Here is a 14,207-nt window from a genome sequence, read left to right on the forward strand (position 1 = left end):
GCTCTGAGCCATACATGTAAATGGGCAGTCCAACAAAATCAGCCAAAATATCAGAACTATGCCTATCAAGGCCTGCTGGTGTACAGTAGCACTCTGTGCTGACGACTGCATCAAGGCCTGCTGGTGTACAGTAGTACTCTGTGCTGACGACTGCATCAAGGCCTGCTGGTGTACAGTAGTACTCTGTGCTGACGACTGACTGCATCGACGCCTGCTGGTGTAAACACAGCCTTTGTCCACTCAACACAACTCCCACTCAAATCATACTTTCCCCTTTTGTCTCCTGTAAAGATGTGAGGGAGAGCAGACATGCTCGCTGACTGCTTCAAATGGTGACTTTGGAGGTGATCCCTGCGGTGGCACATTCAAGTACCTAAACATCTCCTATTGCTGTCTTCCCCCAGGTAAGGAACCAGAGTCCCATCTCACACAACAACGCAAACATGTTCAGTATTCAGTACGGAACTGGAGCAGGTTCATCTTACACTGCTTCTCATGCCGTCTTAACATCCTCACACCACACGATCACTTCAACTGATTCTACCCTTCAACAACACTTTTTGGGATCAAATAGCTGATGGGCATTTCACAAAAGCAGAATTAAGAAATCCAAAATAAGAGATAAAGTAAGGCTTGACCTTTATCAACATTTTTTACTTACTATTACAAATAATTCTATAATAGCAGAGAAGTATATTTTCTGATGCAGGCGAGTGAGACTTTGATGTGGAGATCAGTTTCTTTTTTAATATGACAAAATCAGAGGGCATATCCAGTAGCAAAATCCAGGTACAAAATCCAAGTCAAACATGGTTGTACAGAGTGAGGCAAACAAAGTGGGGTGGGGTGGAGTGGGGTGGAGTGGAGTGGGGTGGGGTGGGGTGGAGTGGGGTGGGGTGGGGTGGGGTGGGGTGGGGTGGAGTGGGGTGGGGTGGGGTGGGGTGGAGTGGAGTGGGCCACGTACAGGTGATGAGAGTGGAGTGGGCGGCAGGGCAGAGAGGGCTGTAACCTCTGTTGTGTTGAAGCATACAAGGGTCATTCCACGCCAAATCAACCAGAGCCCACGCACTTGCGTCTCAAAAAAATCTGAAAAAAATACCATGTGTGCCTATGTTACCCAGGAGACACTCTGTAAAATGTTTTTGTGCTAAGATCAATACTTTTCAAGTAACAGCCAGTTTTACAGAGGGAGGGGGGTGTCAAATTTGTTCTACCTCTTTTTTTTGTCAAAGTTCACAAGCTCATTGCTCAAGAACTAGAATCTGTAGGAGGCTCAAATTTTGCAGGCTGGTGCATAAATAGGAATAGTATGCAGTAAAATCACCACGAGTAGTCTGGATGATCCTGCATGGTCATAGCAGTCCCTCAAAGTTGATCAAAATTTTATTGGAGTTCTTGGCTGGGCTCTGTTTAGGCTTACAGAAGACATATTTTTACTCAACATAGGCTCTTGATTTTTTTTCTCTTATTGAGATCAGTAGAAACACTCTCCGAAAAAGCAATGAAGAGAAAAGAAAATCCATCAGGGACTGAACAGCAGACCTCACAAGTTTGAAAAATAATTTTGGATCTCATATTCAGAGCACCCTAACACCTTGTGGGAATATACAAAGATTTTTTTAATATTTTTTTCGTTAATCTGCATTACCTCTTCTTTTTAAAAACACCAATTTGACTTGTCTTATGCGAATCTTTCTTTTTCATTTTCCACCCTAAACATGGACAAAATGCACCATTGAGATCAATATGTTTTGTCCCCACCCGGCAATTTCAGTGATTCAGTGATTTTAGTGGCACCTAGTGGTTACTCTATACAAAACAAATCTCTCAATAGATCTCTATGGTGCATTTTGCCCTTGTTCAGGGTGGGAAATGAAAAAGAAAGATTTGCATAAGACAAGTCAAATTGGTGTTTTTAAAAAGAAGAGGTAATGCAGATTATAGAAAAAAATATAAAAAAAATCTTTGTATATTCCCACAAGGTGTTAGGGTGCTCTGAATATGAGATCCAAATTTATTTTTCAAACTTGTGAGGTCTGCTGTTCAGTCCCTGATGGATTTTCTTTTCTCTTCATTGCTTTTTCGGAGAGTGTTTCTACTTATCTCAATAAGAAAAAAAACCCAAGAGTCTATGTTGAGTAAAAATGTGTCTTCTGAAGGCCTAAACAGAACACAGCCAAAAACTCCAATAAAATGTTGATCAACTTTGAGGGACTGCTTTGACCATGCAGGATCATCCAGACTACTCGTAATGATTTTACTGCATACTATTCCTATTTATGCACCAGCCTGCAAAATTTGAGCCTCCTACGGATTCTAGTTTTTGAGCAATGAGCTTGTGAACTTTGACAAAAAAAAGAGGCAGAACAAATTTGACACCCCCCTCCCCCTGTAAAACTGGCTGTTACTTGAAAAGTATTGATCTTACCACAAAAACATTTTACAGAGTGTCTCCTGGGTAACATACCAACACATGGTATTTTTTTCAGATTTTTTTGAGACGCAAGTGCGTGGGCTCTGGTTGATTTGGCGTGGAATGACCCACAAGTAATTTACATGGGTTAGTTCCTAAACATCAATGTGGCAGTTGTCTACGCATATCACGCCCCTTCCATAGTCAAAAGTCAACATGTCAATATATCATGCCAATCATGTGGTGTGTTGTGAATACACTGAACCACTTACTGAGTTAACTTACCCACTTGATCACCCCATACACGTCTTTTACATCCTCACTAGTAATCACATCAGCTGAATCTAATCCTATCATTTTAATGTCTTTTTCACACATGTATTAAACCCCAGCTTAATGAATTATGTAGGCTTTGTGAAATACCCATTTGATCACCCCATACACTTCTGTTGCATCCTCACTATTAATCACATCAGCTGAATCTAATCCTATCATTTTTTATGTACACTCCAAGTGTGAGGTCTGTGTGTCTTTTTCTCTTCATCTTAAAGTGTTTGTGTTTATCTTCACAGACTCCCCTCTCTGCTGTCCCACCTACCAGCCAGTTTCCAACTACACCCAGAGTGAGTTCACCTCATCACTAAGAATTAACTTCACATAGCTAATCATCCTAGTCTGGCTATCACCACTAAGCTCAATCTCTTAAGATTGAACATTAGTATGAGGCTTGAATTAAACTGCTCAAGAGGCGTTATCAATGGGCATCGTTCAAATGACTGTACGCTTGGATAGTCCTTCCACCAATCAGACCAATGATCTGGTACGTCTTTTGGATGCGCTAGTTTGTGATGGAGTGTACCTACTGTATGTTCCCCGGGTCCTACTGTATGTTCCCTGGGTCCTATGTTCCCTGGGTCCTACTGTATGTTCCCCGGGTCCTATGTTCCCCTCTTTGTATGGGGCCGGGGAACATAGGGATGACCCCGTTTGGGGTTGGACCCAAAGGTTGTGGACAGGAAGCAGGGAAGATATATGTGCAGGTTTCCAGCCTGAGCTGCAGGGCAGAATCCAAATTCGCAGGGAGGTCAGGCAGGGTTCACCCAGCTAGGGCTGGGCGATATATCGATATTTAAGATGTATCGATATTTTTTAAAATGAGTTATGGAATTAGACCATATCGTATATACCGATATAGTTCAAATTTACACTTTGATTGCTCCAGGCAAGCTGCTGAGTAGTGTCTGTGTGTGTGTGTGTGTGTGTGTGTGTGTGTATTGTGTGTGTGTGTGTGTGTGTGTGTGTGTGTGTGTGTGTGTGTGTGTGTGTGTGTGTGTGTGTGTGTGTGTGTGTGTGTGTGTGTGTGTGTGTGTGTGTTGTGTGTCCCTGCAGATGGCCTGGTGTTTGTCCCAGAGCGGATGTCCTGGGTTGAGGCCCTGCACCACTGTGCTGAGAGGGGCTCCAGGCTGGTGCACATCCTGGACAGCTGCACCCAGGTCCGTGTGGAGGAGCTGCTGGCGATGGTGGCTCCTTGCTGGGGCTGCGTGGAGAAGGCCTGGGTGGGCCTGGAGCGCTGCATGATCAACCCCCACGCCCCCTGGGAGTGGAGCGGAGGAGCCGTGGTGGGGCACTACCAGCGCTGGAGCCCCAGCTTCCCCCACAAGCCCTGCTGCTTCCACTGTGGCCAGCTGCTGCAGGAGGGGGCAGCCCCGGGCCAGGAGCACCGGACCTACCGCTGGCAGGACGCCTGCTGCCGGGAGAAACTGCCCTTCATCTGCGCACCTGCTAATGGCACTCAACCATGCCAGGTGAACTCACCTGTTACCAGCACTGATGATACTGCCAGCTGAACTCACCTGTTAATGGCACTCAACCATGCCAGCTGAACTCACCTGTTAATGGCACTCAACCATGCCAGCTGAACTCACCTGTTACCAACACTGATAATACTGCCAGGTGAACTCACCTGTTAATGGCACTCAACCATGCCAGCTGAACTCACCTGTTATAAACACACACATCTCATCTGTTCACCCGTTTATGGTACACATAGTCAAACGTGTAACATTTATATGTTGAAATACAGATGAATATAATCATCTTGGTGTATGGTTAAGATTGTTTGATGTGAGGTAAAGTGGGGTTAATAATATACTCATCTTGGTGTATGGTTTAGATTGTTTGATGTGAGGTAAAGTGGGGTTAATAATATACTCATCTTGGTGTATGGTTTAGATTGTTTGATGTGAGGTAAAGTGGAGTTAATAATATAATCATCTTGGTTAGATTGTGTGATGTGAGGTAAAGTGGAGTTAATATTGTAAATAGCTCCATTAGTGCAAGAACACATTTCTTCCTTCTTAATATTACATTTCTTCCTTCTTGAATGCATAATTGTGTGATATGACATTGGCTTCTGTTTCTCAAATCTAAATAAACAATCTCCTTTTCAATAATTAAAAAAAATCTCAGTGTCTCTTTGTTTATGGTATAAATAGTCAAATGTGTCATTTTCAACATTAACATTGTTTACCGGTATCCTTTTAGCAGCATAATATGAGGAGTTCATGTGATTTTCAGATTATCACATTCTGTTATTTTTTTGCATTTTCTAACATCCAAACTGATTTGGAATAGTTTCCCCCTCCCTCCCTTCCCTCACTCCACACGTGCTCATCTCCTCTGTTATATGCAGTACAGTACGCCAGTGCAGTGGCCACTCAAACATGCCAGTCCTGTAGTAGTATGCAGTACAAGTGGCCACTCAAACATGCCAGTCCTGTAGTAGTATGCAGTACAAGTGGCCACTCACACATGCCAGTCCTGTAGTAGTATACAGTACAGTACGCCAGTGCAGTGGCCACTCACACATGCCAGTCCTGTAGTAGTATACAGTACAGTACGCCAGTGCAGTGGCCACTCACACATGCTAGTCCTGTAGTAGTACGCCAGTGCAGTGGCCACTCACACATGCCAGTCCTGTAGTAGTAGGCTAAGCCTGTGGCATTGGCCCAGTTACTGTACATGCCAGCAGCTATGCCTGCAGTAAAAATAGGGTGATGGGGGAAAAACATCATTCCAGCTAAGCATTGAATAATGAATACTAAATATTACATTATATTAATAGCCTATATTTAATGTGCGATATGTAGAATTTAGGCATGGCTGCATGTCACCGATCAAAATGACATAGCCTTAACTAAAAACAGTTGTTAGACTTATGTTTATTGTTAAGCTTATCACACCATCTTGTGGAAAGAAGCATCATCACATGAAATTCATAACGATGTGACAACGATCTCTGGTAGCCTGAAGGCGAAGTATGATACACTGTAAGTGACATCACGCTCAGGATCTGCCACTCCTTGTCTGTAGCTGATCGAAATGACATAGGCTACCGTAAGCCAACAGCACAAGCAATTTAGCGTCTTTTCCTGTGTGGCATAACTACAGCCAACAGCGCAAGCAATTTAGCGTCTTTTCCTGTGTGGCATAACTACAGCCAACAGCACAAGTAATTTAGCATCTTTTCCTGTGTGGCATAACTACAGCCAACAGCGCAAGCATTTTAGCGTCTTTTCCTGTGTAGCATAACCACAAACACTTTGTCACCGCAGAAAATAATATGGGAAGAGACCACAGGCTTGTACAAAAACACAAAATTTATTTACAATTTACAATGTTTCATTTACCACAAAATGTGATGTAGATTAAATGTCACAATGTTTCTGAGAGGGTTCTTTAGGCAGCGAGAGCCATAAGAGCAGAGTTCTTCACCCAGAACCGCACATTTGGAGGAGTTCTCAAATAGTCCTGAGCTCAGGAGTCCCCTGTGGGCTTTACGGCGTCAGTGGTGCCAGTTCTGTCAGCAGAACACTAGAACCGTGAGTGTTCCGTATGGAGGGCAGTAGAGTTCTGAGGGGGCAGGAGAACACTAGAACTGTGAATGTTCCGTATGGAGGGCAGTAGAGTTCTGAGGGGGCAGGAGAACACTAGAACCGTGTGTGTTCCGTATATGGAGGGCAGTAGAGTTCTGTGGGGGCAGGGGAACAGTGTCCAGATGAGCTGGAGGGTCAGCTGTCCTTCTTGCTGGACTTGAGGAAAGGCTGATGGAGCACATCATAGAGCCGTCTCGCCTGAGGAGCACACACACACACACACACACACACACACGCACACGCACACACGCGCGCGCACATACACACACACACACACGCACACGCACACGCACACAGAAAAGGCAAAGTGTCAATTCCAAATACAAATATGAACATCAATTGCGATATGTGATATTTCACCCGTTTCTGTGCAACAGGTCAACAGGTCCAATCCCTCCATCACTCACCTTCTGGGGGCCCAGACCAGGACACAGGACCAGCTCTTCTTTAGACGCCTGGATGATGCCCTCCACAGACTACAACACACACACACACACACACACACACACACTGATGGTTATAACTAATGTCAGCCTCATCCACAGGTCACCTGATGCCCTCACGCTCAGAAACCCACCAGTGTGTCCCAGTCGTTAGTGTAGCATTACAGAACCAGTGCTGTTCACAGTGTAGCATTACAGAACCAGTGCTGTTCACAGTGTAGCTTTACAGAACCAGTGCTGTTCACAGTGTAGCATTACAGAACCAGTGCTGTTCACAGTGTAGCATTACAGAACCAGTGCTGTTCACAGTGTAGCATTACAGAACCAGTGCTGTTCACAGTGTAGCATTACAGAACCAGTGCTGTTCACATTACAGAACCAGTGCTGTTCACAGTGTAGCATTACAGAACCAGTGCTGTTCACATTACAGAACCAGTGCTGTTCACAGTGTAGCGTTACAGAACCAGTGCTGTTCACAGTGTAGCATTACAGAACCGCATTACAGAACCAGTGCTGTTCACAGTGTAGCGTTACAGAACCAGTGCTGTTCACAGTGTAGCATTACAGAACCAGTGCTGTTCACAGTGTAGCTTTACAGAACCAGTGCTGTTCAGTGTAGCATTACAGAACCAGTGCTGTTCACAGTGTAGCATTACAGAACCAGTGCTGTCCACAGTGTAGCTTTACAGAACCAGTGCTGTTCACAGTGTAGCTTTACAGAACCAGTGCTGTTCACAGTGTAGCATTACAGAACCGCGTTACAGAACCAGTGCTGTTCACAGTGTAGCGTTACAGAACCATTACAGAACCAGTGCTGTTCACAGTGTAGCATTACAGAACCAGTGCTGTTCACAGTGTAGCGTTACAGAACCAGTGCTGTTCACAGTGTAGCATTACAGAACCATTACAGAACCAGTGCTGTTCACAGTGTAGCGTTACAGAACCAGTGCTGTTCAGTGTAGCATTACAGAACCAGTGCTGTTCACATTACAGAACCAGTGCTGTTCACAGTGTAGCGTTACAGAACCAGCGCTGTTCACAGTGTAGCATTACAGAACCAGTGCTGTTCACATTACAGAACCAGTGCTGTTCACAGTGTAGCGTTACAGAACCAGTGCTGTTCACAGTGTAGCATTACAGAACCAGTGCTGTTCACAGTGTAGCTTTACAGAACCAGTGCTGTTCACATTACAGAACCAGTGCTGTTCACAGTGTAGCATTACAGAACCAGTGCTGTTCACATTACAGAACCAGTGCTGTTCACAGTGTAGCATTACAGAACCAGTGCTGTTCACAGTGTAGCGTTACAGAACCAGCGCTGTTCACATTACAGAACCAGTGCTGTTCACAGTGTAGCATTACAGAACCAGTGCTGTTCACAGTGTAGCTTTACAGAACCAGTGCTGTTCACAGTGTAGCATTACAGAACAGAACCAGTGCTGTTCACAGTGTAGCATTACAGAACCAGTGCTGTTCACAGTGTAGCTTTACAGAACCAGTGCTGTTCACAGTGTAGCATTACAGAACCAGTGCTGTTCACAGTGTAGCATTACAGAACCAGTGCTGTTCACAGTGTAGCATTACAGAACCAGTGCTGTTCACAGTGTAGCATTACAGAACCAGTGCTGTTCTCAGTGTAGCATTACAGAACCAGTGCTGTTCACATTACAGAACCAGTGCTGTTCTCAGTGTAGCATTACAGAACCAGCGCTGTTCACAGTGTAGCATTACAGAACCAGTGCTGTTCACAGTGTAGCTTTATAAAGCAGGAATGAGTTGAGCTGATTGTGCAGGCCAGTGTAACTTGGGATCTGCTGTGGATCTGAAGCACGTTGATCTGCTGAACTTACTGAGAAGGTGGAGAGCAGAGTGACCGCATCCGTCTTGTTCACAGACTTCACTGTGGTCAGGCAGTCCGTCACCTGAACAACACACACACACACACACACACACACACACACACACACACACACACACACAACTCAGTAAGTCTCCTCCTGCATCACTAACAGATCAGTGTGTGTGTTTGAGAATGTGTGATGTATGTGTGTGTGTGTGTGTGTGTGTGTGTGTGTGTGCGTCACCTTGGACAGGTAGTCCTTCTCCACCTGCTCCTTCAACACATCTGCAGGCTTCTTCTCATAGGACTTATACGTCTCCAGATAACGCCCCGCCTCTTCTGGGCTGATCACGCACGCACGCACGCACGCACGCACGCAGACACACAGACACACAGACACACACACACAAATCTATAATCCTGACAAACCTGGAGCAGTCGACAGTACAATCTTCACCATCATGACATCACCATGTATATTATTGACAGTTGTCATAGTAGTGTTGTGTTTAGTAGTAGTAGCGGTAGTGTTGTTGTGTTATTAGTGTTGTTGTTGTTGTTGTTGTTGTTGTTGTGTTATTAGTGTTGTTGTTGTTGTTGTGTTATTAGTGTTGCTGTTGTTGTTGTTGTTGTTGTGTTTAGGGTAAGACTCTTACCTCCAGGCCAGGATGAGTGTGCAGTCGGCCATGATGCAGATCCGAGCCAGTTCCCTCAGAGCATGATGCGGGTCTTTCTGTTGGAGAGGAGGGGGCAGATATATGATGGGGGCATTTCTGTTGGAGAGGAGGGGGCAGATACATGATAGTGGGTGTGATGGGGGCATTTCTGTTGGAGAGGAGGGGGCAGATACATGATAGTGGGTGTGATGGGGGCATTTCTTTTGGAGAGGAGGGGGTAGATATATGATAGTGAGTGTGATGGGGGCATTTCTGTTGGAGAGGAGGGGGCAGATACATGATGGGGGCATTTCTGTTGGAGAGGAGGGGGCAGATACATGATAGTGAGTGTGATGGAGAGGATGGGGCAGATACATGATAGTGGGTGTGATGGGGGCATTTCTGTTGGAGAGGAGGGGGCAGATACATGATAGTGAGTGTGATGGGGGCATTTCTGTTGGAGAGGAGGGGGCAGATACATGATAGTGGGTGTGATGGGGGCATTTCTGTTGGAGAGGAGGGGGCAGATACATGATAGTGGGTGTGATGGGGGCATTTCTGTTGGAGAGGAGGGGGCAGGTACATGATAGTGAGTGTGATGGGGGCATTTCTGTTGGAGAGGAGGGGGCAGATACATGATAGTGGGTGTGATGGGGGCATTTCTGTTGGAGAGGAGGGGGTAGATACATGATAGTGGGTGTGATGTGGGTCTTTCTGTTGGAGAGGAGGGGGTAGATACATGATGGGGGCATTTCTTTTGGAGAGGAGGGGGCAGATACATGATGGGGGCATTTCTTTTGGAGAGGAGGGGGCAGATATATGATAGTGGGTGTGATGGGGGCATTTCTTTTGGAGAGGAAGGGGTAGATATATGATGGGGGCATTTCCGTTGGAGAGGAGGGGGCAGATACATGATAGTGGGTGTGATAGGGGCATTTCTTTTGGAGAGGAGGGGGTAGATATATGATGGGGGCATATCTGTTGGAGAGGAGGGGGCAGATACATGATGGGGGGCATTTCTGTTTGAGAGGAGGGGGCAGATACATGATGGGGGCATTTCTGTTGAAGAGCATCAGGTATACAGTATGTCTACACATGTATACTGTACAGTCCACTCTCTACTGATATTCTGGCCCTTACAACAGGACACATCAAGGCAGATAGTCCACTCTACTGATATTCTGGCCCTTACAACAGGACTCATGAAGGCAGATAGTCCACTCTACTGATATTCTGGCCCTTAAAGGCGTCCTTAACAGTTTTTTTTACTTTAACATAGCATTTCCAACAGCATTGTGACATGACCTCGTAGGCACTTCTGCCATTGTCTGAACAGCCCTCTGTAGGTGATTACCGACTTGGCAAGAGGAGGTGTTGAAGGAGAGAACAGAGGAGGTGTTGAAGGAGGAGAGAACAGAGGAGGTGTTGGAGGAGGAGAGAACAGAGGAGGTGTTGAAGGAGGAGAGAACAGAGGAGGTGTTGAAGGAGGAGAGAACAGAGGAGGTGTTGAAGGAGGAGAGGACAGAGGAGGTGTTGAAGGAGGAGAGAACAGAGGAGGTGTTGAAGGGGGAGAGAACAGAGGAGGTGTTGAAGGAGGAGAGGACAGAGGAGGTGTTGAAGGAGGAGAGAACAGAGGAGGTGTTGAAGGGGGAGAGAACAGAGGAGGTGTTGAAGGAGGAGAGGACAGAGGAGGTGTTGAAGGAGGAGAGAACAGAGGAGGTGTTGAAGGGGGAGAGAACAGAGGAGGTGTTGAAGGAGGAGAGGACAGAGGTGTTGAAGGAGGAGAGAACAGAGGAGGTGTTGAAGGAGGAGAGGACAGAGGAGGTGTTGGTTGGTTGATTGATTGGTTGGTTGATTGATTGATTGATTGATTGACTCACCACGTCCACCTGCACCAGTAGCACTCTGAGAGAGAAAGAGTTTCCCAGCAGCTTCAAGCGCTCATGGACGTAGTTGGGGTTCAGGTTATGATAACGCACACTGAGAGAGAGAGAGAGAGAGAGAGAGAGAGAGAGAGAGAGAGGGAGAGAGAGACAGACAGACAGACAGACAGAGAGATGATTAATCTCCATCTCCTCATAGAGTGATAACTATTATGTTTAAGTAAGGTGATAACTATATGACTGTGGTTTGAACAATGACACACATCCTTTGCAATGTTACACACACACACACACACACACACACACACCTGAGAAACAGCGCACAGGTGGTCCGTCCGAGGACATAATCAGGCACCACATCTCCAAACTCCCAGGGTACACTCCTCACAAACTTCAAGATAGGGTTTCCTCTCTGAAGACACACACACACACACACACACACACACACACACACACACACACACACACACACACACACACACACACACACACACACACACACACACACACACACACACACACACACACACACACACACACACACACACACACACACACACACACACACACAACACACACACACACACACACATTAAACTGTGAAACTGAGGTAGTGGACTTATTGCAGCATGACCACAACTATTCTATCTGTGTGTGCCTGGTCAACATGCTAAAGTGAAACTATTCTACCTGTGTGTGCGTGGTCAACATGCTAAAGTGAAACATGTTTAAGCTACAGCACAAATATTTCCATCCATAGATATAAAAAAAAGAAAGAAAAACCTCTTAACCTAAATAAAAGACCTCTGGATGTCTGTCCCAAGTGCTGCATTGAAAGGTTCAAATCCTCAATGCTCTTACGGGGCCCATGCCCCAGGACCCACTGCAGTTGTACTGTCATGGTAAATGGAGTGTGTGTGTGTGTGTGTCTGTATGGATTGACACTGGTGTGTGTGTGTGTGTGCATGTGCACGCGTGTGTGTGTGTGCCTGTCGCGGACTGATAATGATGCTTCTGCTGCTACTTCATGACCTCAGTAGGTATGGATTGACACTGGGGTGTGTGTGTGTGTGTGTGTGTGTGTGTGTGTGTGTGTACACACCTGTCGGGGACTGACGATGATGCTGCTTCCTGACCCCAGCAGGTACGGAGCGACACTTGGTCCTTCCTCTGACCTTTGCCCTTCCTCTGACCTTTGCCCTTCCTCCTCCCCCGTTGCCACGGTTGCAGCAGCATCAGCAGCATCAGCAGCGCTCGGCTCCGCCTGCTGCTGGGTCTTCCCTGCCCCCCCCTCGGAGGTGGGAGGGGGGCGGACGGGCACCTCGCTCTCTCCCTGTGGACCGCTGCCCTGAGCCTCCTCTCGCGGCCCCCCCACCGTGGCCCCCCCTCCCTGTGCAGGCGCCGCTGGGTGACCTTTGACCTGCATGATGAACTGTGCGTAGGAGAGCGGCTGGCCGCCATGCTGAGGCGCCGCTGAAGATCCTTCCGGGTCTTTCTGAGCGCCAACGGACGAGGCTTTGAACAGCGGACGAACCTGCACGCAGAAATAAAGGGGCTACATCAAACCCCCGAGCTCCAACATGCTAAGCAGGCAGGGTTGTGTGTGCCGCTAGTTTATGAGAGAAAACATCCATATCATTTTTGTAAAGTTGAAGATGCGGGCCACGACATCTTATCATGGCTGTACAATGCTACCAGAGGTGGAAAAGTGATCCACATATCTGTGCCAACCATTCACTTGAACCAGCTGATTTTAATTACACTTCAGCCACAGATAGATCCAATACATAGCTGGACTTTCCCACTGAGTGCTATGTATTTGTAGCACATGCTACACAAATATCAGCCTGTGCTACGGATGATTTACCAGCTTAGCAGCGGTGACACCGATGTTTGTTAGGCTACGACTACGTACCGATGCTACAAATGGTATAAAACAATATCCGCCTCTGTAGCACTAGTGCTGTCAACAAACGCATAGCTTACCGTTACAGGTGTGTCCCTTAAAATTACACGAGGCATGCCATGGTAACATCACGTGTGGTAGTTTATCATCTGGTAGGTGTGTAACTTAGGCTACTCAAAACAAAACTAAGTAGGCTAGAGCACGATGCTTTCATCAATGAAGAAATGCAAAACTTAAACGTTACAGATTTCCCTAACTCCTGAACTTACCGGCGATCTTTCTCTGGTGAAAGCTGAGTCATCTAGATTTATGTTGAACTTCTTTTTCTCCATATTCCAGTAAATCCTACACAGCGACAAGCATATCAGATGTCCGTCACGAAATGTTTTGTTTTACTTCTTCTTTGATCTTTGCAGGAAACATAGATGCGTTGCTGCAGAAACATCGCCCCCTGTCGTAGTGGGTGTTATCATTTTTCTCTGGCAAGCCAAACTATTTTTGGCCGCTAGGGTGCGTCTAGATTTCTAGGCTAGTTTTTCTCAATTGTTAAACACACAATTTCTGGTACTTGAGACACAACTCCCATAATATGCAATTCATACACCAACCTCCTGAACCGATTCTGCTAAACCATAAGCACAATTTCTGCTTTACACTCAAATTGCAGTTCTAAAACGCACAGTTTTCAAAACACTTCATTGCTCTGCATAAAGGGGGGTTTTGATCCCCTCTCCTTTTGTGATTCGACACAAATACACAGAACTAAAGACACAAATACACACAACATTTGCTGTCATAATATGACAATACAATGTTACATTCAACATACAGCAAAATAAAAGAGCAAGTACAAAGCAAAACTTCAAGATAGGGTTTCCTCTCTGAAGACAAATACACACACACACACACACACACACACACACACACACACACACACACACACACACACACAAACACAAACACAAGAGACACACAAGTCGGTCTTTTTGTTGTTGAAATCAAATGCAGTGATTTAAGGAACAAGTCAATTTCTAACTTCTTCTTTTTATGAATAGAAACACTTAGCTTGTAAAACAAAAATGTTCACTACATATTCCAAGGAGTAATTATCAGGATTAGCATAATAAAATA

General features: G+C 45.9%; 2 protein-coding genes across 4 annotated transcripts in view; one reads left to right on the forward strand and one right to left on the reverse strand.

Annotated features, from left to right (window-relative positions):
- The window catches only part of LOC134077943 (latrophilin-like protein 1), a 13,088-nt gene extending 8,421 nt beyond the window's left edge, over positions 1–4,667 (forward strand). For all 3 annotated transcript variants that reach the window (XM_062533580.1, XM_062533581.1, XM_062533582.1), the window contains 3 exons: positions 292–404; positions 2,986–3,036; positions 3,803–4,667. In XM_062533580.1, the coding sequence (XP_062389564.1) occupies positions 292–404; positions 2,986–3,036; positions 3,803–4,260 (622 nt within the window). In that variant the 3' untranslated portion in view covers positions 4,261–4,667. The remainder of the gene's footprint in view (positions 1–291; positions 405–2,985; positions 3,037–3,802) is intronic.
- A 1,387-nt stretch (positions 4,668–6,054) lies between these two features.
- Positions 6,055–13,466, reverse strand: ercc1 (excision repair cross-complementation group 1). The gene is made up of 9 exons (XM_062533583.1): positions 13,346–13,466; positions 12,273–12,704; positions 11,479–11,582; positions 11,168–11,267; positions 9,288–9,364; positions 8,876–8,975; positions 8,642–8,713; positions 6,756–6,824; positions 6,055–6,546 (listed from the first exon to the last, which is right to left on the reverse strand). The coding sequence occupies exons 1-9, from the start codon at positions 13,406–13,408 to the stop codon at positions 6,484–6,486; spliced, it is 1,080 nt and encodes a 359-aa protein (XP_062389567.1). The 5' UTR covers positions 13,409–13,466; the 3' UTR covers positions 6,055–6,483.
- Positions 13,467–14,207: the final 741 nt, after the last annotated feature.

Source organism: Sardina pilchardus, chromosome 4 (genome assembly GCF_963854185.1).
Source record: "Sardina pilchardus chromosome 4, fSarPil1.1, whole genome shotgun sequence".
Taxonomy (NCBI): Eukaryota; Metazoa; Chordata; class Actinopteri; order Clupeiformes; family Clupeidae; genus Sardina; species Sardina pilchardus.

Excerpts from the sequence above, each read along its gene's own strand:
- ercc1 (XM_062533583.1), bottom strand. The coding sequence starts at position 13,408 with ATGGAGAAAAAGAAGTTCAACATAAATCTAGATGACTCAGCTTTCACC. Across the intron at positions 9,365-11,167 it reads TACTGGTGCAGGTGGACGTG|AAAGACCCGCATCATGCTCT; the intron begins GTGAGTCAATCA and ends CCTCTCCAACAG. Across the intron at positions 8,976-9,287 it reads ACACTCATCCTGGCCTGGAG|CCCAGAAGAGGCGGGGCGTT; the intron begins GTAAGAGTCTTA and ends GTGCGTGATCAG.